This window comes from Haliaeetus albicilla, chromosome 6, assembly GCF_947461875.1.
Source record: "Haliaeetus albicilla chromosome 6, bHalAlb1.1, whole genome shotgun sequence".
Taxonomy (NCBI): domain Eukaryota; kingdom Metazoa; phylum Chordata; class Aves; order Accipitriformes; family Accipitridae; genus Haliaeetus; species Haliaeetus albicilla.
In genome coordinates, this window is record NC_091488.1 from 19,724,687 (window position 1) to 19,751,430 (window position 26,744).

The following is a 26,744-nucleotide window of genomic DNA, read 5'->3' on the forward strand; positions in this document are numbered from 1 at the left end:
CCAGGATGTCCAACAAATCAAAGAGGATATGTTCTACTCCACACCTGTAAGGACCAATGTCTCAGCTATTAGGAGTGAGCATTCCTCTGCCCAAGAGAGAGAATATAGAAGGTACACACTGCGAGGTGCCCTGTGGTTTTACCTATGTGATCATGGAGAGGACATGAGGAAATGGGACAGAAAACCTACCTCGGTCCTAAATGCACGGGTGCGAGAAAAACCACCACAAAAGGGGATTCTACCAGGAAAAATGCCGCTTCAGTTTCCAAACAGAGTAGAAGGGCTGATCTTATTTCTGATCCTCTTGAAGGGACTTCTGAGCCAATTTTACGAGAAGTGAGTACTGGATACTCTGACCAGAATTAGAGGGGCCCTGCCTCCAGCCAGGTGCAGATATTTAGAAATACTTCTGAGCATTACAGAAATGTTTTCACTCAGTCTGAGCTTTGGGTGATTTGTTTTTGGAATTTGCTTCCACTGGCTGTGGCTTTTCTGGCAGGCAGCACTGCACCCCAGCACAAACCACATTATCATTGAAGGTGGGGTGTTATCATTAAGACTTTAAAAAGAAAGAAAATTTTTATGCTTTCATAATGGTATTAGAGACTAAATTGTCTGAAGTTGTAGAAGTAACCACTGAAAATATTAAGAGTTGCATTCTATTTTTGTAATTTTTGTGGCTTATCAGGAAGCTTATTTGTTCCTGTCTGTTACAACACTTCAGTAACAAAGTTTACAAATTTACAAAATGTAAACTTCTAATTAAATATTTATGAAACAAATCTAAAAATGGTGGGAGGAGTGATGCTTTTGGTAGGTTGGGGGATTTTTTGGTTGCTTGTAGATTTTTTTGTTTCGAGACAAGCAAGGCCTTTCCTTTGGTCCACTGAGAAACTTACAAAATTCATTGTGCAGTATATACCAACAGCATCCAAAACCATTCATGCCTGTTGTAGAGAACATGTAGAGATATCTCAAAGATAGCCAAAGCCAAAGGCTTTCTGTTCATTTGGGGGGTGTTATTTGTTTTGCTTTGAGGGTTATACATCTAAGGTAAAGTTGGAGGAAAAGTTTGGATTTCAGTTTAAGTTTTTCTTAAAGTTTGAGGATGTATTTCACTGGGACTAAAATGTTGTACTTCTGATTTTATGTTTTTTAAATAATTTAACATAGATATGTTTATATTTCAACTTGTTTTGGGGAAAGTAGTCATAAGTAAATATTGGTTGTTATTAATCAGCCTGATCTTCAGATTAAAGTTTACTTCTGTTGAAGACACTGAGAAATGATTGGGGTGTGGGAGGGTCCTGGTGTTTTCCCTACCTGTATTAGTCTATCTACTAAAATGTATTACCTCTGTAAGTGAAGTTAACTATAGTACATACAGTCAAACTAATTAAAAAAAAAAAAGAAAAAATCCTGCACAACGATGTGTACGTTCTTTCTTTGTAAGAATTTTTAAACTAACTTTGCAGTTATTAAATGTGACCAGGGAAATGAAACTAATTATATAATAAAATATTTAGGGACAATATAGTTGAAATGAAATAGTTGACCATCATTGGAGAGCTTTTTAAATCGCTGTCATGTCCCTAGCACAGAAGTGTTACTCTAGTTAATGCAGAGGTTGTTGGATGTTGCTGCATAGTGAAGGAACTGTTGCTCACTCTGCTTGAATTACCCCAAATGCAAATCTTTCTGATACCAGTGTGATAGGTATCACCTAGTTATCCAACAGGAATGGGTGGTAATTAGTGCATGCTTGCTGATTATTTTCTGCATCCATGAGGGATTTTCTTAATCAAAGTTGTTACAAATAAAGTAAATATCTGTGAGGCCAAACTGTCACTAAGGGAAGGATTTGAGGTATTTCATTAGGGTACTGTGGGGTCCATAGGTGCTTTAAAACGTATTTGCATTGGCACTCGGGTGTAACAGTTTACCTTTTAAAAATAAACTAATATAGAAAGAATGTAACTTAGCAAAGGGCTTTCTGCTGGTTTATGTACCTTAGTCATTGCCAGGCTTTTTTTTTCCTTGGAATTTTTCCTTTGGCAGCAGTTTCTAACCTGTTTGAATAACATTGCTTTGTTCACACTGAAGAGTTTCTCCTGGGTTAGAAAATGGGGCAGGCGGGAAATCCTTGTATATTTACATATATTTGCTGTGTGTCTCACATGTCTGCCTAAACCACATTTTTATATCCTCCTCTGAGGTTAAATGAATGGCTTTACCCTGACAGAACAGATTGGTCCAACTAAATTTTACCTGTACTAAAGTAGAAATTCTGCTTTTCTTCCTTCCCTTCTCCCCCCCCCCCCAAAAAAAAAAAAAATTAACCTCAGTCCCTACCACAGCTGCTAGCACTCCTGATGCTGTTGACAAATACTTGGAGACACCTGGGGATGAGAATGAACATGCCCATTTCCAGAAAGCCAAGGAGAGACTTGAAGCTAAGCATCGTGAAAGGATGTCTCAGGTAAGGGGAGATTTCTTTACCTATAAATATGGGAGGGAGTTTTGTCTGTCAAGTCGTAAGATGCTTGGAGTCCTTCATTTTCTTATTTCCCCAAGGCTTCAGCCAGCTGCCCTATCTATTTGCAATTTTGTACATACTCCATTTACTGCCTTTCTGACTCTTATCTAAGAATTCGGCTGACTGGGACATATATTTGTGGTTGGGTTGCAGCTGCAATCATGAGTCGCTACAGTGACTTGTGCTGGTAAAAAGGAAAAAAAAGTCTGTTAAAAATTTCTCTCGTTTTTGTGGAAGAATGTTTGGTTTGTGAGATTGTTCTTATTTCTAAGTAAAGAACTTGACCACTGTATTAGTCATCCTTCCTTTGTAGCGGCTGAGGGAGGAGATTGCTTGTGATTAGCTTTGTTCTCTGTGTGTAGGCATACATGGCTGTGCCCTGGGGTAACATAAGCTCGCGTATGTTCATCTAATGGTCTTGAGCCTCAAGGTAACAAGAAATGCATCTAAAGCTAAAGAAAAGAGGAAAAATTAGTGCTTTTGAACTGATCCAAAATCCAACTGAATCAACCCTTTTGTTCCTTTAACCAAAAAGATTTGTGTAGCCTGAAACTAGACTGGTTTTAATCCTATTGAACACTAAGAGATGAGCTATTCACTCTCTCAGAATTAGGGTTTATAATAGCAATGCCAATAAAAAATTGTCACAGTTCTGTCTAATAACAACAAAGAAAAATATAAGAGGTTTAAAGGAAAGCCTGTAGTGCATTTTTTTTAGGATGGAACAACCACAAAAATGAAGGTAGTGTAATTCAGATGCACTGCATGTATCCTTGTAGCTATTTTACTATAATTTATCATTGTAACTTTGTTCCCCTGTTGCATTTGCAGTGTTACTCTGTATTACTGACACACTAACCTTTAGCTCTGTGCTAAAATGTTTGAGTAGGCCTGAAATTAAGCTCTTAGGCCCCGTCTACTGGCACTGTAGCTGTGCCTGGCACTCTTCTAATAAACAGAGCAGGGTATCTCACCTGAAGCAGTCACCCGATCGGTGCAAACTGCGTGCCATGAATATGGCAGTTAATAGGTAGGACGAGATGTGCTCCTCATCTGCTTGGGAAGCATTGTAGCACAAATAAGCTATCTCCTTCTTAAATACAGAAAATAGTCCCAGCCTAATGCTTGTAAAGTGTTATGATTTCCTTTCCTCTGGAAGATCAAACAACTTCATTAAAGCAAGCAGCGGCGGAGGCAGCCGTGGTGCGAGTGCTGCCTTTTTGCCGGGCTCAGAGCCACCCTGAAGCCGAGGGGTAAGTCGGGAGGGAGGTGAGCAATGGCTCGCAAGGCACCTCCGCCAAGGGCATGGCTCACCCCAGTCCTCTTCGTAACAAACTTCCATGTGGCTACACTACTCAGTTTGGGAAGGACAGGCTGGGAATTGGGAGGATAAAAAATGTTGTGCACTCAGCCTGCCCGGCCGAGGAGAGAGATCCTGCCCCAGCCAGGCACGCAGAGGGTCAGCGGGTAATGCAGCTATCACCCTGTTATTACCTCCCCTTGAAATAGCCTTTTTTTTCTAAAAAAACCACCGTAGGAGCAGGTGTCCTGAAAGCGAAGGACAGTCAGCACAAAAGGCAGGTTTCCCTGGAACAGTCCTCAGATTCCCACCATGGTTTCAGGTTTGTCTCCAAAACCCAAATATGTAAAGGTTAAGCTGAGTAATTAAGGGCAGTATTTGGGTGAACTGTGTATCTTCTGTTTTCTACAAAGCTGATGGTTTGTGGAAAAGAGCTAATCAAATGCACGGGCACTCAGACAACATCATATAGAGAAAATGTACCACGTCAGTGCTTGAGGCCAACAAAATTAACTAGGAAAAGCACTGAACCATAGCATCAGAAAACTTCTGAATAAATGCGCTGCACATTTTAGCATGCGCGTTTGGGGCAACTTCATAAATGAAGGCTGTGGTTCAAGGGTTTGACTGAAGATCATGCTGGTGCTGTGTGTGCTCTGCCCTCGTTAGCACATTCCCAGCCATACTTTCTCTCAGTGCTAATGAGCATACAGCTGCAGGGTGACGCAGGTCAGCTCCCTCATCTCACTGCAATGTCACTCTTCCAAAAAAAAAGTAAAATAATCAACTCTGGCCAGTTCAGCAAGCTAAATCAGACCTGGGAAACAGCAGCACGATATGTACATCAAGAAAGTAAGTTCTTTGATCTTTAATTTGCTTAAGCTGCTTATGAAATCTCAGCTTAAAGTACATATGTCTTGAAGTACATGGAACCCCTGCAGAGCTTTGAAGAAGAGAGTTAACTTTTTAAAAATTAGTTTTCCCTTCTATGAGTAATGCTTTATACAGCATTGTGCTAGCCTCTCCCAGTTAATGTTTCAAATGTTTAACAAATATAAGATCTTATGGAGAAGTAGAAAAGCCAGCTGGTTAACGATTCTGTGTTTCCTCATGTGAACTGTGATATGTCTGTGTCCCATATCGCTGGTTTTCTTTTCTAGCAATGTATTTAAAAATTGCTTTTTACATTTTCTTTAAAATAGGGTATGTTCTTAATATGTATTTAACTAAGAATTAATTTGAAGCTGTTACTTGTTATGTTAAAATCAATACTGAATAAATTAACTCAGTAACCTTTTGACATCAATGTTATTCTCAAAAAAAAAGTAGCAAGTAAGAGTCACTAGCTGCGTCCTCCAGCTGCACTGAACATATTTATTCTTTTTTTTTTTCTCAAAGTCCACTTCTTTCAAAGCTGAGAAATGGGGCCTTATAAAGCAGCAGAAATGCCCCTTTTTTGTCTATTAAAAAGAAAGGAAATAATCAGTGGTTTTAGGAAAATGATCGAGTCACTCTTTAATCTTGATAAATGTCATAATCTGAAATAAATTGGTTTGTTCACAAAATATAGATACTTTTAATTAATAAAGCAACTAGTTTTAAAACAGGATTTGATTTGATGTACGCTTTACTTTGCAACAGCCAATTAACTCATTAAAAAAAATTAGATGCATTCTGTTTCACATATAAAATGTAATCATCTAAGGAGTAGGGAAGTTTATCATTTAAAAAATTAAATTGGAATTAAGTATTTTAATAAAAACATCATCAGGGCAAATGCAGGTATTCTGTATATCCTCTTTCTGAGTTTTGCCTTTATTTACCATGAAATCCTGACAACTTGTTTCTTTTTCTCTTGCACAGAGATATTCACACAGGCAGAGACCCGGCTTCTGTCGATGGTCATGTTGATTCATAGTTCACAGCTCCTAAAAGACTCTCACTAGGGGAGTCTGTGCTCTTTAGTACGATGACCTGATGTACCTCTGGTTCAGACTGTTCTAATCCCTTCCGCTCTTAAGTGTCTGTCCCTTTAGACTACAGGCCATAAAAGTTTTTCTGCTTTTACTATCTTGCACAGCACCTGGAGCAACAAGGCTTATAAACTTTCCTAGGCAGTACTGTAAAGAGAATTACATTAGCATAGAATTTTGAACTTTTCCCAAGAATTATTAATGCAACGCCAAATAACAGCAGATCTACATTCCCATGCAAACAGGATAGCTATTCAGCAATGCATGTGTAACCTTTAAATGTTTGCTCTTCTCTGACAGGGAGACAATATGCTAACTGATTGCAGGATGCTGTGTTTCTTATTTCCTGTTTTGGTACAATTCCCCTTTTCCTCTTCTCATTCCAGTTTGTTAACTCCTTTATAGCTCCCTCACTTAAAGAGCTGTTGCTAAATAGCCTGGTGGAACCAGATATTGAACCTTACCCAAGGGAGCAGTATATTTATACATTTCTCTCCTCAAATATCTTGTGACATTCTCATGTCTTAAATTTACTCTTCCTCTGGCTGTTTAAAATATTTTAGGAATCATAGCATGTAGAGTACTTATGATACGAACTTAATGATACCTTGTCTCCTAGAGTAGTCTTGCCTCTTGGAAATTCATTTCCAAAGCAAGCATCTGAAAATACTGCAGTCCTCAACCAGCCTGAACAGGGCTGGTGTTATGTTCAAGATTTTTTTTTTTTGATCCTTGCACGCCACTAGTTCCAACAACCTGGAGGGGTCTTCAGCTGGTTTTTAGTGTCAGTGGCACCATAAATGGTTTGGGTTGGAAGGGACCTTAAAGATCATCCAGTTCCAGCCCCACTGCCATGGGCAGGGACACCTTCCACTAGACCAGGTTGCTCAAAGCCCCATCCAACTGGCCTTGAACACTTCCAGGGATAAGACATCCACAGCTTCTCTGGGCAACCTGTTCCAGTGCCTCACCACCTTCACAGTGAAGAATTTCTTCCTTACCTCTAATCTAAATCTACCCTTTTTCAGTTTAAAGCCCATTATCCCTTGTCCTATCACTACATGCCCTTGTAAAAAGTCCCTCTCTGGCTTTCCTGAAGGCCCCCTTTAGGTACTGGAAGGCTGCTGTAAGGTCTTCCCGGAGTCTTCTCCAGGCTGAGCAACCCCAACTCTCTCAGCCTGTATTCATAGGAGAGGTGCTCCAGCCCTGTGATCATCTTTGCAGCCTTCCTCTGGACCAGCTTGAGCAAGCCCATGTCTGTTTTATGCTGGAGGCCCTGTAGCTGGATGCAGGACTCCAGGTGGGGTCTCACCAGAGCAGAGTAGAGGGGCAGAATCACCTCCCTCGACCTGCTGGTCACGCTTCTTTTGATGCGGCCCAGGATATGGTTGGCTTTCTGGGCTGCGAGTGCACATTGCTGGCTCATACTAAATTTTTCATGCACTAATACCCCCAAGTCCTTTTCCTCAGGGCTGCTCTCAGTCCACTCATTGCCCAGCCTGTATCAGTGTTTGGGATTGCCCCGACCCAGGTGCAGGAGCTTACACTTGGCCTCGTTGAACTTCATGACGTTCACACAGGCCTGCCTCTCAACCCTGTCAAGGTCCCTCTGGATGGCATCCCTTCCCTCTAGAGTACCAACCATGCCACTCGGCTTGGCGTCATCCACAAACTTGTGAGGATGCACTCAATCCCACTGTCCATGTCCTCGACAAAGATGTTAAATAATACTTGTCCCTATATTTCCTAGATCCCACCATCTCTATTATTGTGTGTGGGAGGGCTCTTTCCTTCCTTAAAACTGACTGTCAGGTGAGTAGGAGTACACACCCCAGTCACAGTCAGGGCTCTTTGGAGAGGTTTAATGATGTTATTACCAGAAAAAAGGTCAAGATAAGAGTGGAACAAAAAGCCTTTGACAACAGTAGGCATCTTATTGGCATGACTTTAACTTTCTAACTAAGCAAACCTTCAGGCAAGCACCTCTGCTGGTCTGATTGCTGTAACCCAAATGTCTGTCGTAAATTCTTCTCTTGCAGCTATGCTTCTTTGCTCTAGTGTAAAAAAAGAGAGTAAATACTGCTGTTTTCAGTATAATGAGATTTTTTGTACTTAGCATCTCTCTTAATAATGAGTGACACTTTCTGTACTTCCTATTTTCCTCTTGCTGTCCCCTACAGCCCAATTTCAAAAGGAGTCTGCCAGGCGCCGAGTTCTGAGGAAGTTTGACTTTGAAATGGCTTGCTTCTTATATCTCAACCAGAAGTTGTCATTTTCCCTGCACAAAGCCACCAAGCCTCGAAGAGCCATAAATCTGTGTGGCTTTGATAGATCTGGGCTGTCAGAGAAGAATAGGTTTGTAAGTGCATAGAGGCCAAGCTCAGCCTTTTTCTGCACATGCATATCAGGGCAAATTTTTTTCCCCTCCTGCTCTTTGGTTTCCTACAGAGTGCTACGGCATATTTCTTAGTCACTCATAATTCTCTAAAGCGATGACCTTCAATGAGAGCAGAAGTTTTCTCTGGGTAGTAGCATGACTTCCCATAGATAGCTGTGGGGCAGCTGTATCTTCAGTTAGTTAGCATACACACAGAGATGCTTTCAACCATTCAAGTCTTCTCAGTTGCAAAAATCAGCACTCAAAGCACAGCTTCTGCAATCTTTACATTGAATATTGTTTCTGCAAACAGCCATGTCATTCTGTTTTTTTCACAAGCCATTCACTCTCCTACCAAAGCTGAACTCTGAAGCCCATAATTTACATTCCTCCCAACTAGCTGTGTAGGCTGTCAGTTTATCATCCTGCCTTCAATGCCTTTAAAGGTTTAGGGAACTAAAACAGGCAGAGAGACCTGGTCTGGCCAAAGGTCTCCTTATCACATTACCCACAATACTTGTTTTCATCATATGGATTAGCAGAGGGTTAGTTTGGGGGATAAAGATGGCAAAGGAACTCTTATCCTGAAAACCTATCAACTGCTCATTCAGAATGAAAAAGAGTATTAAGCAGATGTCAGAGATGTGATTTGAAGACATAAAAGGCTCTCCTTTTATGAGGGAGAAGAAAATCGTAAAGTTGCTAACCTAGGCCAATGCTCAAGCTTGAGCACATCACTGTAGTTTATGACTTGAATTAATGTAACGTTCGCATCCTGCACCAGTGACATTTCAGGTCTCTAGGAAGGTGCTGCCTGTGAATTAGGTTTTCTTGGCCACCACAACCATATGGCCTAAGTGATGTACAATTAAAAGTTTAATACCTAATGTGCACTTAATACACAGCAGCACTCTGAGCATTAATACATTTTTTGCAGAACACATCATGGTGCTCTAAATTGTGGTGTTGGTTCATGTCCTCTAGCTCTGCTGTGTCAGAGAAGCAGTAAAATCTCCTGATGCCAAAGTACTGGGAAGGTAACTGGTTGTGGGGCGACCTGTAACTTCAGTGCACTGCACATCATATTCTCTGTTGTCAGCTGCTTGCTACAACCCCTTGAAAATGAATTTTCATGTCTCTTTGTAAATTTTGGTTTCCTACCTCCCTAGAGTTTGGCTGCAATTTGCACATCAATGCTTATTTGTCTGATGAGAAGATAATTTAAATTGAAGAGGTACTTCTAGGCTGCCAGTTTATGTAGGTTGTAGTACAATTTTGGGACTTAAGTTTCAGCTTACAGTTCCCAGTAAAAGAGCGGAATGAAGTTAAGACTGTGATTTCTAAGTACTTGACTTCAGGTTTTTGTGCTTACAACTGCTGTCTAACTATGTCCCTGCTGAAGCCCAGAAGCAGGCAAAACAATTTCCCACTTTAAAGTTTTCAGCATCATGTTAGCTTCCCAAAATGTATGTCTCCACTCTCTTGCGCTATTACTTAGGCCAGAATCTCTTTACAGATAAACAATTTCACTGATAGTGAGTTGACCTGGTTTTACTATGAGTGAGTTATTGCTGTCTTGAAATACATTCCCAGGCTTTGGGTCAAAAGGAAGATGAAAACTTGACAACAAAATCCCATATGTTGAATTGGTCTTGAATGCAGGCACCTGCATGCTGGTTAATTGTTGGGGTCTACAACCCTATATAGGACTGAGAGGGGATTCCATTTCAAGGACTCAGACTTGTAAAAGTCTCCTTTGAACCCAGGTTTGGTGGTTTGGGTTTTTTTAAAGGCACAGGCTCAACCAGATACTGGAGGCACCACTAGTGCTCTCCACTCTGCCCATCAAGGAGCCTGATTAGCAATGTCCAGCATGTGGGAGAATGGGGGAGCCTGAGACAGGAGCTGAGTGGTGGAGGCTCAACTTGCAGACATGAGACACAGCAGGTCTAATTTGTCCTGCCTTTGGTATTGGTCTTGGTAAAATTTCAGTCATGCTTGCGGAGCTTTTCTGAAATCCCCTTTAGAAAGGGTATGTTTGACTATTTCTGTTAAACGGTATGAGAATGTGTTTTTTGGTGAGAAAGGAAGGAAAGGAAGTGCACATTTTGAATAATTGCTTCCAGGTTTCTTCTGTCTTCATCTGACATTGTGCTAATCCTGCAAATAAACAAGTCACTTGTTTGTGTGCGCTGCATTCAGTGAGAGCAATTGTTCCTGCATAAAATGTGTTATCTGAGCAGATTCCTGTCCAGGTGTGAAATGAGTAAAGACCCTAAGTAAGACCACGAGAAGGTTTCAGATGTCATGGACAGCAAGTTAAGAGTAACATATTCCCTGACTATTGAAATACTGCCCTGCGTTACAGGAGGTGGCCTCTCATGTTGCTGAAACGAATGGTACTGAAAGTTCTCCTACATCATTCTTCTGTCAGCATTGTACTTGAGATATAAATATATTCCATTCTTGAAGTGTTGGACACCTATTTCTGGACAGACTAGCACAAATTGCATGTAATTCTTGATCTGTCCTACTCAAAGGCCAGCAATGTAGTCCAAATATACTTTGAATTGAAATTCTCTCATTTTGACCAAGGAGGTACAATAGGTGGAAGCAGTTTCCTTTCTGTCTGAGATGAAAAGGGGTTGGTGTGTTCACCCATAGATATCTCCACTTCCCTTGCTTGATGGCTGGTTACAGCCGTGTTGCTTCACAGTGGAGTTGTGAGAGCTTGGCACAATGATTGGACACAGAACTACTTACCGTCTTTGTTTAATTTAATAACAGGATTCCACCTTTGTTAAATGTTGTAACAGCTTTTTTAACAGAGATAAAAGGAGGAGAGGAATATAAAAAGATGACTGTCAGAGCTGCAGTGCTCGGCTGTTGTTAAGCCCTGAGACAAGAGGAAAGTATGAAAGTCACACTCCTTGTTTTGTTCGTTAGGTCATGAGAGAGTGGGAAGAGGCAGAACGCCAAGCAAAGAACTTGCCAAAGGCCGACAAGAAAGCTGTTATCCAGGTAAAGGAAAACGGAACCACAACCTTACCAGCTGGCGTCGCAGTTAAAATACAAGGGATGCTGGTGTGATATAATTTTAAAACCTACTTCTATAGAGATTTGATATTATTCTCTGCTCTTGCTGTTGCTATTTTTGTTTCCAGCTGTTAGTGGCTGCTGGGTATCTTTGTACTTTGCAGCCAGTCCCTGAAACAGCTGTGCAGGACATTGCTTGTGACTGCATGGAGGGACAAAATTTCACTTGAATTTAGATTTGCCGTCAGTGAGAACTGAAAACTTGGTTCCCACAGGCCCCTTTCAAAATTTAGGCTGTGATAAACTAATATAAGCTGCAGGACCTAAGCTAAAAGTAGAGATGGAAAATGTGATTTAAGGAAGGAGTCGCCGTCAGTTTTATCTGAAAGAAACTCTTAGCCAAAAATTATTTTATCCAAAATTTTACTGTAATTCAAAAATTCTGACAAGCCAGACACTCCTTGAATCCCACTGTGGCTGTCGGGTATTATTCAGTACTGCTAGAATGATTTCAATGCAAAACTATAAAAAGGTAACGTTCAGAACCAGATTGCTTCACATGTTAGATCCCATAGCTTTGTTCTCTACCCAGTCAATTGCATTTTACCCAGTCAATCTTTTCCTTTATTGGAATAAGTTTGGGCTCAATTTTTCTTCCCGCTGGCCAGTTTATAAGAAACCATAGTCATTCTGTTCAGGTTGGAATTTTTTTTTTCCCCCATGTAGATTTACTCATGAAGTCATGTTGATGACTCATGATGGCAGGGGACATATGCTTGCCAAACTCCACCCTCCTCTAGGCACAATTCTCTAGCACTGAACCACTGTCTCGGGGCAAATGAAGGATTCACTGGTGGTTGTGCGGAACATGTCAGGAATATTTTATTAGATTAATAAAATACGGCCAGATGTTCAGGAATACAGGGCATTAGCAGTTCTCACTGAAATCAGTAAAATGTGTGTTCAGTGCAGAGTTCCTGGGAGCCAAGCTAGACTGACATGGGGAAAGATTTTGGTGACTTGCAGATGGAGGCATTCATGTCTGCTGGTCTCTGCTGATGTCTTCACTGTTCCTGTTGTGATGGATGTTTTTTTCAGCATTTCCAGGAGAAGGTGGAATCACTGGAACAAGAAGCAGCAAATGAAAGACAACAGCTGGTGGAGACTCATATGGCACGGGTGGAAGCCATGCTGAATGACCGTCGCCGCATTGCTCTGGAGAACTATATCACAGCCCTGCAAACTGTCCCGCCCAGGGTAAGTGCAATGTCACAAACTCTGTCAGCTGTGCCAAAATCATTGTAGTCATTCTGGGGAGAAACAAGGTGTGCCCAGGTACAGTCCACCTATGGAGCAGTGAATGTGTGTTTGCCATGCAAGAGCTACTACAGCAGGCAGCTAGTTTGAAAGTTAAAAGTTTAGACTTTGTGTGTACATAAAGGTAGGCACAAGCACACACCCCCTGTACACACCTATAGATAGATAGATAACATACATAAAGATACTTAAGCACATAATGTAGAATTGATTTGGTTGTCAGAAATAGTAGCCGTTCACAGATCCTCCAGAAGGATGAAGAAGTGTCCTTCCAAGTGATGCACAATAGGATACTTCATCTTGTCAAGATGGAGCTTAAGGATGAGGGATGGTTGTGATTTTCTATTTTGTTTGTTGAACTGTTGAAATGTTTGGTGAAAAATCTTGTGAGGATTGTTGGATGGCGTGAAGATAGCATACTAGCAATTCAGAGTTGTCTGTATTGGACGTGATGACTATTGGTGAGTGTAAACACTAAGTTCAGAACGTGGATTGAATGGAATTTTTAATGACTCCATATCTGTGATGTTTGTATTCAATACCAAAATAACTGGTCTGTGACCTCTAGAAGAAGAGAATCTGCATGAACACTGCAGGAAAACAGTCAAATGTTTTATATACTTCTCACCTCTTGAATACTTCCAAGATGGAAAAAACATTATGTTACTAAAAGACTTTTGGATCAGCAGTGTAAGATGTAGCCATTAGATCCTGAATTTGGCCTCACAGGGTATTACATCAATACAGCTAACCTGCTAAAATAAGATGCTTTAAGTGAATTTCCTTCTGCAGAGAAACCTGTGTATTCAGTGAGCATGGAAAAGTGATCATCATCTTAGTTCTTTATCATCATCAAACTTTTTTCACCACCCCATGGTGCGAAACTGTCTTGTTTCTACTGTGTGTGCCAAGTAAAAGAAAAATCTTTTACTTAGGTAAAAGTGTCACGGGGAAGCTTCAGAGTAGTTGTATGAAGAGTTAATCTGTATTTTACAACATAGTAATTTATGGGAAATGAAGCTAGACTGTATTAAATTGGTAAAAGGTGTTGTCTGGTCTGAGTGTGAGATGCATATTGTAACCTCTGACTGTTGTGAGGGTAGTGAATGGCTTCGATTCATTAGCAGACAGATTAGCAAGTTACAGGCAGGGTTGCAGCTTCCTTTAGGAAACTGGAGTCTGCGGCTCAGAACTGAGAGTGAGATGAGGTGAGTGCATGGACTGGCTGCAGGTTGTGTTCACTGTCTTGTGGTGTGGTTTTGGGTAGTTCTCCTAAGATATGATTTCACATTTGGCTTTAGCCAAACAGCTGTTGCTGTAATGTTGAGCCTCATGCAAATGTGTAATCCTGTCTGAAAAGTATCCCAGAAAAATAATTTGATTTCAAGTTGTGTGTGCATTAGGCTGACAGCTTGGTTCTGCAGGTATGTGAGGTTGTGGAAGGTGAAGATGGGGACCACTCATAACAGCAGAATGGACTCTAGAGCTGCCAAAATGTGCAGCTTCGTTACTAGCACAAGGGAACTCCACCTTTCGTGCTTGTGGAACACAGATGACATCTCCACTGCAAAAAAAAAAAAGTGAACTTTGGGTGCAGAACATGAAGGGGCAAAAACGTTAACACCAACTTTGGGAACAGAAAAACCTGCATTTTATGGTTGGGTTGCTTGTAGTCAGCTCTCAGGACATTTAAATTAATAATACATTTACTGCATCAGTGGGAGAGCATCAGGCCTGAAAGGCTATGTCAAAGAACACTGATACATGACTCCGGTAGAAGTAAGTTTTGAAGGTACTGGTAAGGTGCATTGTATATTGTGTCTCTACAAAAGCTAATCATTCTGAAAGGAGCAGGCAGCAAACACAGAGGTAACATTAGCTGAAGGTGCTACCAAATGGGGACTCATCTCAAAACTAATGGGGGTGAACAGTTTAAAGAATAATGTCTTTAAACAATTCCTTTGCCAGTCTTGGTTGTGGTATTGTCCTTGCCTCAGCATTTTTTGGTTGTGTGCTCTGAAGTTACTGATAGTTCAGGCATGTGCCTCTGAACTGCTGGTCACATGTGTGCCAAATGAAAAAACTGACCTTGAATTCAACAGGAGGATTTGTCTGCTTATATTGTGGGGCAGAGGGTGAAACCTGAGGAGTGATGGATTATAGCTGAATGGCCTAATGAATGAATCCAGTCCGCTAACTGCTTTGCAGGATATGGAGCCAGAAATCTGAATACACTGTGAATCTAAACTTTGGCTGCCTAGACAAAGAGAAAATGGGATTAATGGAAAATTCAACTCTGATACCCTAGCAAACTTCCCTAGTACATTTGATGCAGTTGTGTTGTCTTTGGGAGAGTAAGCCATGACCTTTTTGATGGCTTGTTAAGTAATCTTTCAAAAGGGAGGCTTTTTTGGAGTTCTCAAAAAATATTCTTAAGAACCCCCTTCCACAGCCTGCTTTGAATTACATGGTTTGCTATTAGTGTGTTTACTACAAAAGTAGATTCTGAATATTTAAAGTGATGGAGTCTCTTTCTCTTAAGTTGTAAGGACAGTATTTGGGTTTAAATTGAAAAATAAGTTAGGCTTTTTTATTGAAGTGGATGTCTTCTGCAGACAGCTAGGAAGTTGTATAGATATGTATATAGATGTGTGTGTGCAAAAAGTATTTTCCATGTGCTGTTTAATCACTTGGACATACTGCCCTGTACTTGAATTTGAACATTTCCAAAGATTTTTTTGACTTCTGGCAGACCACTCAAAGTAGCAGGATTTCATTTTACTCTTGGATGTCTAGAAATCCTTGACCAGCCTTTGCCTGCAGATCAGTTATCACAGGAGAACAGTGAGTCTGGCACTCCTGGTGTCAACAGACTGATCATGGATGTAATGCACGGTTCTCCATGAGTGACAAAATCCTGATCCACTGGGAATTCCTGTTTTCTGTATGTATACAGATTATGTGGTGCTGGTGTTCAAGGGGTAGGCTCTTCAGAAGAGCTGAAGAGAAACTTCCTCTGGCTCGGAGAGTCCCTGAGCTATGGGTAGGGGGAAGCTGGACAACTGTGTGGGGAGAAGTATCATCATTTACTTACTTGCTCCTTTGGAGGAGGCTTTCCTTGTAGGATAGCAAGATATGGGACTAGGGGAACCTTTCATCTGGGCCAGTAGGGTAGTCGTTACGTTCTTGTACATGCCTAGAAAATCAACTGTTTTCAGTGCCGTTCTACCTAAAACTACAGAAGTCTGGGAATTCCTTACAAATAGATTCTGCACCAGACCAAAAACTTTAACTTGCAGGGTTTTTTCAGGTATTATGCACATGGTCACCCAATGCCAGTGTCAGAGGTGTGCTTCAGAGTACCGCTCTGGGCAGCAAGGGAGGCAAGGAGCGTACAGAGATAAAATTGCATAGCTTCAAGGTCTACTAGAAAATAAATTTGAGCAAAACCAAATATTTATACCATTGTTCTCAGAAGCACTGTCATGCAGGCTGCCCCAAAACTTAAATTTGATCCTCATTCCTGATGCAGCTTAACTGTGCTGCTATACTTTGTTGCCTTTGAAAATGGGGTGCAGCTGTTCAGTATCCAGTGTCAAAATACTGTATTGTTTCATCCTGCTTGATGAAAAGGAGGGTTAGTGGCAGCTGGAACCAATATGCCTCTAGTTTTTAAAACAGTTGGAAATTTTCCCCTTCATTTTGCAAGTTAAATAGTGGAATTCAAATGCATCATTCTCTGAGCAGATTGATTCTGTAATTTGCTTATATTCCCTCTTTCACATGCATGTCAAATTTTGCTGGATTTCTGTCTCCTTGTTTAATCTTTGTTGGTAAGAAAGGCACGTTCTCTGTGGGAAGCTGGTAGCAGGGGGTAAAGAGAAGCAGAAAAGAACCAGCTCCTAGTGGTGAAATAAAAGCTTTCAGAGCAAGAAAACATACAGGAAAACTTTGAAAGGTAATTAATTAACCTCCTTACTTTGCACATAGTTTAAAGTGAGCGTATAATCATTAAAATCAGTTTAAAATACTTCTTTCTAATTTGGCACTATTTACTGAAATGTAAATTATTGCTGAACAGAGCAGGATCATTAAGATCAACCCTAGCCATGTACATTAATCCATTTAAATGGTTTTTGCCATGCTTTTTATCTTGTTGCCTTCAGAATTCGCTCTGGTACCTGTTGTGCTATGGGAGCAGTGTTCGTTTATACAGAGAGAGCACAGTGCAGGCTGAAACTAGTCAAGTTTGGCTATTTGGACATGGAAGAGGGATCTGCAGAGGAGCCCTTACTCAGTGCCTCTGCATTCGGGAAGCTCAAAGCCTTTCCCAAGTCCAATGAGGTTGCTGTGGAAATACGCAGTTGGAGGCAGGTCAAAGTGTTGCTGCTGATCTAGTAATAAAAATCCTCCTGTGCAGTAGGAAAGAGCAGTCCAGCTCTAATACTCCACCATCTAGCTCTGCTCCTCCAAACACATAAACTTAACAGCTGTGGAGTTTCTCACAAGCACTTAGTTTTTTAGGATTTTGTGAAATAGCATGGATTTCAGCTCTGCTTTTACACCAAGTCAGACTTCAAGAAATGTGGTTACCTAACTCCATTTTCCAGCAGCTTCTGAGGCTTTTATGTGAACAAAACCAGACTGTCTTGTTTTTTCCCCAGTCTGTGGGCTTGAGCATATGGTGTAGTCATACACCTAGGCTTGCCGATAGGTTTTTTGTACAAGTGAACTAAAGACAGAAGAGGCAATCCAGATGGGTATTAAGTTCTGCAAAACCCTGGCAGGTTCATTATATCTAAAATGCAAAGTTTTAAAAGAGTAAGCAGAAATAAAATTTGTCTTAATTTGTCAAAGTTGAGTAAGTTCAAATCCTGAAAAGCAAATAATGAGATTGAATCAAATACTGTTTCCATTTTATTCTGCCCCAGGAAAAGTCCTTGGGAGGGTAGGAAAAGGGAAGTTTTGAGTACCATTATAGCCATGTATTTGTGCTGTGTAAGGTAACATGTTTTATAAATTAGCAGAAATTATGAGAAGGCATCTTTAACTCCACATGAAAGGTAGCTGGCTGGGGCTTTGCTTGTGTCTCACCCATGAGTAAAAGTTTTGTATTCATCCAAGCTAGCCTTTCTTGAATGTTCCTAAAAGGAACTACTACTCCTGTGTCAGACTTGACCCACAAGTTAATAACACAGCAGGTAAAATATATACCTAATACAGTATACAAGGTATTCCTAATAAGTGAATGAAAAGAAGCAATTGTTGCACGTTTCAAGAGCAGTAATCAGAAACGACTGGTGATTGATTTTTCTCTAAAGGCAAGATTAAATAGCACAATACAGCATTGTGAAACTTTCCTCTCTGATTTAGGGAGAAATTTGATCAAAATGACAAGCCAGCTCAGAATTTCCCATGGAAGTTCCATGGCACAGAGCTGGGAAGTTGTATTTTAAATACACAGAACTGCTTTACTATGATTTTTGTATTGTTTCTCTGTAGTAAGTATTTTGTATTTCCATGAGGAAAGTGTAAGTTATATTTGTAGCAATCCAAACCACCTTTGATGTTTCCATTTTCCAAGCTCAATGAAATTGCACTGTTTCATCACTCCCTTAAAATCTGAAATAGTAGACTAGGTTTAATGTAGAGTTCATGGAGGGGCATCTGCATGCATATATATTCATATTTATGTATATATATATTACTTGCTAGAAACTGATTTTTGGGCATTTTAGATCTCATATGTGATTCCTTTATGGGAGTGACTTTTATCTTGATGCTGATGCCACCTGAAATAAAGGCACTGGATTACAGAGTCAGTGGGGCTGAAAATCGCCACCAGGTAGCCAAGAAGCCATCAGCATTTTCTGCTTCGTTGGGGCTTGTGCCTTGTACAGCTGGAAACTTGTTACCCAGCTGTCAGGACTGCCTGGTTAAGCTTTCAAACCAGGGAGTTGCAGTACAGGTCCTTAACTCTGCCCTGGTGCATACATATATATGTATATATTCACAGAAAGAATTGTCTTCCAAATAAGAGACAAGGCATATTCTCTACAGTTTTAGGTAGAAAATTAGCTTTTTAATGGTGCTTTGTCAGCCTAGGTAGTCTATATACACCACATACGTAGTCTGTGAACCTGTCTACTTTGTACCAAATGTGTTGAATGCATGCAAGTCCCAACATATGAAAACTATATAAAATAATATTTTGACAACATTCTCCAGCATAAACAGGATTTTAAACTAACAACTAAAATACCCGCAGAGATGAGTATGTCTGTTGGCCTGTCACGATAGCTTGTAAAAGGGCTATGATAGATCTGTGCTCAGTTTTAGATAAAAAACAGGTGTTTGAATCTGCTGAGAAGTGGGAGCTTTGGAATGAGTTTTATGGGAGCAAACAGCATGACAGTGTGTGCTTGAAATAGTTGGAAGCAGCATGTAATGGTCACATTCATACTGCTTCACCCTGCATTGCCTGCTGCGCACCTTATTAGATGTGTTCATGTCTTTTTTTTCTGCATTTGCCTCACTAGTGGGTGTGTGCCATGAGACTGGATTTAAGCTTCTTGCCAGCCAGTCCATGGTTTTGGAGTACTCAGTAGGCAATATTATTCCTAACTAAACAGCATTGCTAATGAAATAAAACACATTATGAATTTGGTGCTGGATCCTGTTGCCTAAGAAGTCACTGGCCATTCTTTTCACTGGATAAATGACAGTCGCCAGCAGCGTTGGCCAGGGTAACTAAAAACATGGGGATAACGGAAGTCGTGTTGGCAGTATCATGATCGCTTTCAGAGGAAGACTGAAAAAACCCAAGCCAACAAAACAAGTACAGACAACTGCAAATAGCCTGCATGAGGCTTAGGTAGCCCCTGGTGGTTGATACAAGTTAGATACTCTGAGATGGTTTTTTATTAAGGTGACTACAGATGTGAGCACACTGAGTTTTCCCTGGCAGAACATGCAGCAGAATTTCAAGTGCTGAACCCAGAATTTTTTAATGAAGTTTGGTGGTTGGTACATTATTTATGAAGAGCAAGAGGTGCCAAGCTGGCCTTGGGATATGTCAGCCGTTTGTTCTTCTGCCATAAACAGTGTAAGAGCTGAGGCCTCGGGAACTTAATTTAGCTGATAATAGCACCTCTTTTATTTATAATTTAATCTGAAGGTTCCTGCCTAGGGTAGAAGTAGTAGACAGTTGTGAATATAATAGGTTCAGACACAGGGTCTGGCTGCATCTCCTCAGCCTGTGGAGCCTTCCCTCACCTCTGTGCTTGACTGTTCATTGTGGCCCTTCTACTCTCCCATCACAAGAGTTCATATCACTGCTTGGTGTACTAGATTTGGGGGTGAATCCTGCTGAAAGTATCTCTGCAAAAAGTGCCTGCATGGGTGGGATTTTTAAGCAGAACCAGTTCACTCAATAATGATATTTAAAAGAAAATGTGTATGAAATGCAATACAGAGGTGGGACTTGGGGTGAGGTACTTTTGCTGATCCGGAAATTTGTTATAACTCTGCAAGCAGTAGGCCTACAGTTTTAGGCATTGTGGAGAAAATGGTCTATTTATTTATTTATTACTGTCTAATAGTAGAACTTGGTCCTCGCTTACGGTAACTGTCACACTCGGGTATGCAAAGCCCAGTGGAGGGCTGTCATTGCCCATCACCAGCTCTGGCCGTTTCGCCTTCAGCCACAACCCTGAAGCCATGCGGCAGTAGCATTGCAAAGTTGTTAGGAAGGTTGGAGGTCTGACCTGATCCAGTGTGACTGGGACTTCAGGGTGGAAGCAGGGCTGTTTTAGTGTACATCAGATGTTAAGGGGATACTGCTGCCTTTTGGGGTTTTTTTGGTCAGTGTAGAAAAGACACACCGTATTAACCTTAACGATTGAGGCCGGGCACGTTTCCTGAAGGTCACAATAAAGAAAGTTTGTGCAATAACAAATCTATGTGCTAAGACTTCTAATCCATTTCAGCTTCCACTTCAGGGGAGCCTGGGTACATATCTATCTCAGGTCTCAACATTACATTCAGGGAATCCTGTCATTTCCATAGGTGCCTGCATCCACTCTAGGAACTTGTGTGTAGTGCGGTGCCTTGCTGACTGAGAAAGCCTTGTGCATCTGTGTGAGGTGCCTGAATGCTTCACAAGGACTTCTTAGCTTTGAATCACCTGTTGTTAGAGTAATGTCACAAGCTTTTAGGCAATAGGAGATCAGTAGGATTAAAATGTTTGTATGGCTAGTTTTAAAAACAAAACACTGAAACTCTCTAGGCTTGTATACATACAGCAAGTTTCTAGCTTTTTTTTTTTTTCTTGAGAAAAAGCAAAGTCTCTGCCTCTGTAATGAAACACCTTGCATTTAATATCCTTTCTGCATTGTCCTAAACTTGCGACTCGCGTACCTGTGCCTCTAGGGTCAAGGTGGGTTTTGCATCCCACTTCCTCACGTCCTCTCTGTGGTCCCACAGGCAAAACCACAGAGTACCCCGTGGTGTGTACCCTCTATATCCTCTCCCTCGAGCAGAAGAACAGTTACTCTTAATAGCTGCGATATTGGTTGGTACAGGTGGGGGCCAGAATTATGGTTTTCTGCTGCCATCAGAGGGATATTTCTTGGCCAGACATGCTAGAGGCATGTGTATCCATTTGTCCTTTATAGTGATAAGTTTGGACATTTGTCAATGTTAGAAAAGGCACTGAAGGTGGGCTACCAATTTACCCAAGTGACTACCACTGTTAGTGGTATTTGACAAGTATTTGCAAGGTTGTTATCCTATTAACATGTCTGCTTGTGACTCTTAACGTAGAAGTTTCATTGACATATTGCAGTGGATACAAACACACTAAGAGAAAACAAGAACTATGCCCTTCTGGTGTTAGACATGACACTTAAATTGGAATATCTCTTGAAGAAATAGAAATTAATCCTTTTCTGTCTAGTCTGCCCTAACCTGCTATCTTGATGTGTTCTGGGGGCAAGGAAAGCTGAATTGTCAGGAATGACATTTTCTGTTTTTGAAATTTTCTTGTTGTTGTCAAACTTTCTGGTCTTCTAGCCTTTGTTCCTATAAAGCTTTACAGCTGACGTTTCAGTTTGGCCATTACCACAATGTTGTGAGAATTACTTACTTTCCAGCATTTGTCCACAGTTTCTTGCAACTTCATCCCAGGGTGCTTGGCTTTGGGGGCTTGGGGTTATTTTCCTCATGAATGAATTTTCAGTCATGGAGCCACAAAATTTAATCCTCTGGCAGGGAATGGGTTCACATCTCTCTGTTTCTGTCTGACAAATCTTCTTCAAATAACCTTTGGTTTATTTTCTTCAGACATTTTTAAATCTGTTGCTTCTCTAAGCTGAAGTGATTCTTAAATCTTCCAAAGCTTAGTATTCATCTCTTGTGTAAATGTTAAATTGGTTTAGGTTCTATATTTGTCCATGAATTTAAGTCTTAAAACTTCAACTTCGCCCACGGTTCTTCCTGCTTCGGAAAGCTGTGCACGGAGCCTCTGACACTTATTTTGTCACTTCCCTGCTCTCTTCCCTGTATCCCTGCCAGTGCCCAGGCCAGCTGTTCACCACTTCTGCTCATTCTTTAATCTACTGCACAGTAAGGTCACCTTTCCCTTTCTTCTCACCTGCCTCAGCTTCATGCTTTTTGCTGCTCAGCAACTTCAGGTTGGATGCACAAGCCAACAGCACAAGCAGAGTTGGTGGGGGGAGGATTTCCAGAATCCATCATAAACACTGAGTTAAAAATGAGTGTCTTAGCTGAATGCTAGAGAACACTTCCCTGTTTTGGCACTGTGTAGGAAAGTACATAGAACTTACGCATTTCTTAGTCTTCACTGCTCTATTATCAGTCTGTGTATATTTTCACGTTCTCTTCAGCTACAGACCTTTCCTTTGTCTGGGTTCAGTAATATGCCTTAAAGCATATATTTAATAGGTTTTACTAATTTAAAATCACCTGCAATATGTACATAGACTAAGGCTTTTGTAAAATCTGGCACCCAAGCTGAGAAGAACCAAGTAGGTGGCTCTTTCTTCTTACGACTTTTCAGTCAGTTGTGTATTCTGAATGTGTACCTTCTGTACCTCAGCTGAGTGGTTCCTTTCCTCTTTCTTTTCCCCCTGGTGGCATAGCAGTAGTGACAGGACAGGAGCTTTTTGTGGGATTTTTTGTTTGTTTGTTCTTTTTTTTTTTTTAAATTTTGCACTGAAGTCTGACGGTTATTCCTTGGCTTAGAGTACTGCTTTCACATGGTCTTCTGTGCAGCTGTTGGGCAGGTTACTTTCTGATTTGAATCTGAATGTGTATGTTCAGTTTACTGTTGAAAAAATTTACCGGTTGTAGTCTTTTTTGTTGCTAAAGTTTAACTGTAGTTGACAGATGTTGGTGCTGGTTGAGTATTCAGCATAGTAGAGCGTATGTGGGGAATCTTTGAAATGCTTCCGATGGAGTCCGTGTTTCAGGGGATCTTCTGGGAAGGATTTGCCTGGTGGTGGTGAAGGTTGCAAAACTGGGAGCTTGGATCATGGGGGTTTCCTGAGTTCGGGGAGAGGAGAAGTAGATGGAGAGAATGGAAGGAAAGCCCAAAAGAAATTGATGTTGGGTACCCATTAACTAGCATGCTAAGGTGGCACTTGCTGTCTTGTTGGGTCAATAGTGTAGCAGTTAGACAAGAAAATGCAACAACCAAACTTCCCCTTATGGTCAGGGAGGAAATCTGAATACCCTCCCCAGGGACCTTATCTACTACCTACAGCTACTGTTTAATGGTGCATCCTGCTGAATGGGTTGAGTGAGCGGATGCTCCTTACGGTTGTCAGACCTGCCTTCAGAAGATAGCTGCAGGCATTGGCTGACCAAGTGCTTTTCGTTTGGGATACATCTCCAGTACAAGGAACTAAAACATGTGTTATTCTAAACTGATTTTTTTCCCTATTTCTTCCCTGCAGCCTCGTCACGTATTCAACATGCTGAAGAAGTATGTGCGTGCTGAGCAGAAAGACAGACAGCATACTCTCAAACACTTTGAACATGTCCGCATGGTAGACCCAAAGAAAGCTGCCCAAATCAGATCTCAGGTAATCCCCACTGAGGGCTAATGGGGTCATGTTTGTTCATAACCATTGTGACGTTTCTGTCAATCTATTTCTTTAAAAAATACCTGACTCCTTTCTGACAGCTTTACATGCAATATAAAATAATCCGCTTTCCAACCAAAGATGTAGTGATGTAGGAGTAGGGTGGGTATAATTTGTCTTCTGAGAAGAACTGAAAATCATGTTTTCTGTCTGTCCAGTCAGTGAGTCAGTCATGGGCGTTTCCTGAGGAGCCCTCCACAGCATTAATGCCCAGAACCTTTATTAGTGCTTTGGTAAATAATACCCCTGGAAAAATGTCAGTAATAGATTTAGCAACCATACATGGTTGTGCTTCCCTCAGCTGAAGTTGCAGAACCAGAAGTGGTGTAGCCATCTGACTGAAATCAACCTTTCTATAGTCATTGCAGCGGTACTTATAGTATCTATAAATGTGATTACTGCAATGCACTCGAGTTTAACATGTTTTTTTAAAATAGGCACTGTAGTTCATAGTATTTTAACTGCTGAATGTTACTGCAGTCCTCAATGTTGTATGTTTTGGAACAGCTTTTATGTTGCTTTCATAAATCATGGAGGGTGAGAAAGGGGGAAAAAAAAAAAGATTGAAGAAGTAGCTGGTTTTCAAAACAGCAATTAAAATTGTAGGCACAAAGGATAAACTGTAAAAAAAGTGTGCTGTAATCTGCAGAATCTGCTGCTGTTCCCTCTGCAGGATGCAATGGGAAGCATTGTTCCAGTCACGGTTTTGGAACTGACTGGCATTGCTAAAAGCCAAATCAAAACCATATACCTCCTTGAATGGCACAATTTGCATATTAGGCTTCTCATCCATTCCAGCCAGACTTCTACATTGAGATCATGCTGTCTTGAAGTTGCTGGAGTTAGAAATGCACACTTGTAACAGTCCTCTGCAGTGATGGTTGTCTTTCTCTTGTCTTAAACATTAAAGCATGTCCTTTTGCATCTAACATGTCTTAGTTTCTAAAACACTGGTTTATTTAATAACAAAAACCAGTGAAATTTTGCAGACTACAGATTGTGTGGCAGCACAGGTGAGGAAAGGAAACTGACATTTAAATATAAGAAGTGCAGTGTATTGCTTAGTATATCATCATAGGAATGAGTATTTCTATAGTATCTTTGCGTCTTGAATTGGTCAGAAGGCTGGGGGAATGTAGGTTGGAGGATCTGTTCATGAAATTTTTTTTTTAGTGAAAAGTGGAAAACAAAATATTTTGTTCAAAAGCATAAATGCTATAGTTGGGTTTGAAGAAATCATACCGTTGTTGCATTAAAATTGCTATCTGCAAGTCATTTGCCCTGTCAGTCTTCTAAGATGCACCTCAGTTTCACTTTCTACTGAAGAGAGGTGATACTTGTGGAGAGTACCCTGGGGGACCATATCATGGGATGTCATGACTCAACCGGTAGCAGTGTGCAGGAACCTGAGGCAGTAGAGTTGCGATCACATGAGATAATGCAGTAATGCTTCTGGGTGGAAATATTTTTGTTTCCAGCTGAAAATGCTTGCAAATGTTTTCACCAAGAAAATTGAAGCTTTTTTCAGAGAGATGTTTCTTTTTGCAATATTAGGGTAAAGAAAAAAAAAACCAAACAGCTGAAACATTTTGGTGCAGCAATCATTGTGCCTCACTTGGTTTGCATGTTATGTGAAAACTTACGGATATGGGCAAATGTAAATGGTGTTGAAGGGTAAATGAGGCTGTGGATTTCTGCCATAACAGCTGCTTGTGTACATTCTCTGCCTCACAGCAAATGTAAACCCCTACTTTACATTACTGCACTCCCTTAGGATTTCAGGTAGTTGCTATGGAAGAGCATCTAGAGCACTCTTTTTGTAGCAGCTATAGGGGAGAGGTGAATTTTGCAATGGATTTGACAGTTTCAATACCTAGAGCATACTGAAATCTTATACCCAGCACAAGTGAAAACTGTCTTGCTCTCTATAACCTATAAAACTTGTGATAATTTCAAAGTAACAGTAGTATTCCCCTCCTTAAAATACTTTTATTTCCTTAGGTTATGACACATCTACGTGTGATATATGAACGCATGAACCAGTCTCTCTCCTTCCTCTACAATGTGCCTGCTGTGGCAGAGGAGATCCAGGATGAAGTTGGTATGCAAACTGCTAATGCAGAAAAAGGGAAATATTTCTGTGATGAGAAATTACCAGCAAAAGCTAAAATACAGCATCTTACTTCTGCTATTGGTATACTGTCCCAGCTGAAAAATAGGAGAGTAAACTTGCCAATGTTCTTAAATTATAATGAATACTTGGAAGGCAAATCCGGTATAACCCGTGCAGTGGCATCATCATATTGTTGTAAATGTCTTCCATGAAATAGGTTAATTTATATTTGCAGCCTCCATGCTATAGGGATGCAGCTATGGACAATGAGATTTAGCAAATCCTTCCTGGGTTTGGATATTTAATTTACGTGGTAAGTATTTACAGTATCTGATGTAGACATTTTGGAAATCTCCCAGCTAAAAAATTAGTTACAGACCCAAGCATCTGAGAAGAGTGTAAGTATCAACTGGAAGTCGCTAAGTGCAGCTTGGCAGTATCTTAGTGGTCATGCATTTACTTCTTCATTAGTTGGTCAAATGGATATCTCCTCTCCTCATGTTTTTTTCCAGCGCACAGGCTGGGCTGTGGACCAGTCAGGTAGCAGCAGTCCCATGTTTGCATCTTCCTTGAGTGCTGTCACAGCAGATAGCTGTGAGGGAAAATGGTCTTTCTTTCTGTTCACGTTCCTGCCCTTGGCTGTGTCATTGCTGCAACAGAGGGATCTCCATCACAGCACTCAGACTCTGCTGTGTGCTGCTATTGCAGCAAGGCAACTTCAGTTAGCCTATATTAATTTCAGATATAGCCACAGCACTGGACATGATGTTGATAATGTGCCGCTTCAAGAAAAATAATACATGGTTGAATGCAGAGGCTGGAGATGGGATGGTCATTGTCTTTGGAACAGCTAAAAAAGCTGTTGCAAGATGTAATGCTCTGCCAAATGGCAGTTAATGGATTAGTTTCACAAATAACCAGCTTCAG

General features: G+C 40.8%; 1 protein-coding gene across 4 annotated transcripts in view; it reads left to right on the plus strand.

Annotated features, from left to right (window-relative positions):
- Nucleotides 1–26,744, plus strand: part of APP (amyloid beta precursor protein) — a 233,384-nt gene that overhangs the window by 155,470 nt on the left and 51,170 nt on the right. For all 4 annotated transcript variants that reach the window (XM_069785304.1, XM_069785306.1, XM_069785302.1 and 1 more), the window contains 5 exons: nucleotides 2,346–2,479; nucleotides 11,133–11,207; nucleotides 12,321–12,479; nucleotides 23,516–23,644; nucleotides 25,706–25,805. In XM_069785304.1, coding sequence (XP_069641405.1) covers nucleotides 2,346–2,479; nucleotides 11,133–11,207; nucleotides 12,321–12,479; nucleotides 23,516–23,644; nucleotides 25,706–25,805 — 597 coding nt within the window. The remainder of the gene's footprint in view (nucleotides 1–2,345; nucleotides 2,480–11,132; nucleotides 11,208–12,320; nucleotides 12,480–23,515; nucleotides 23,645–25,705; nucleotides 25,806–26,744) is intronic.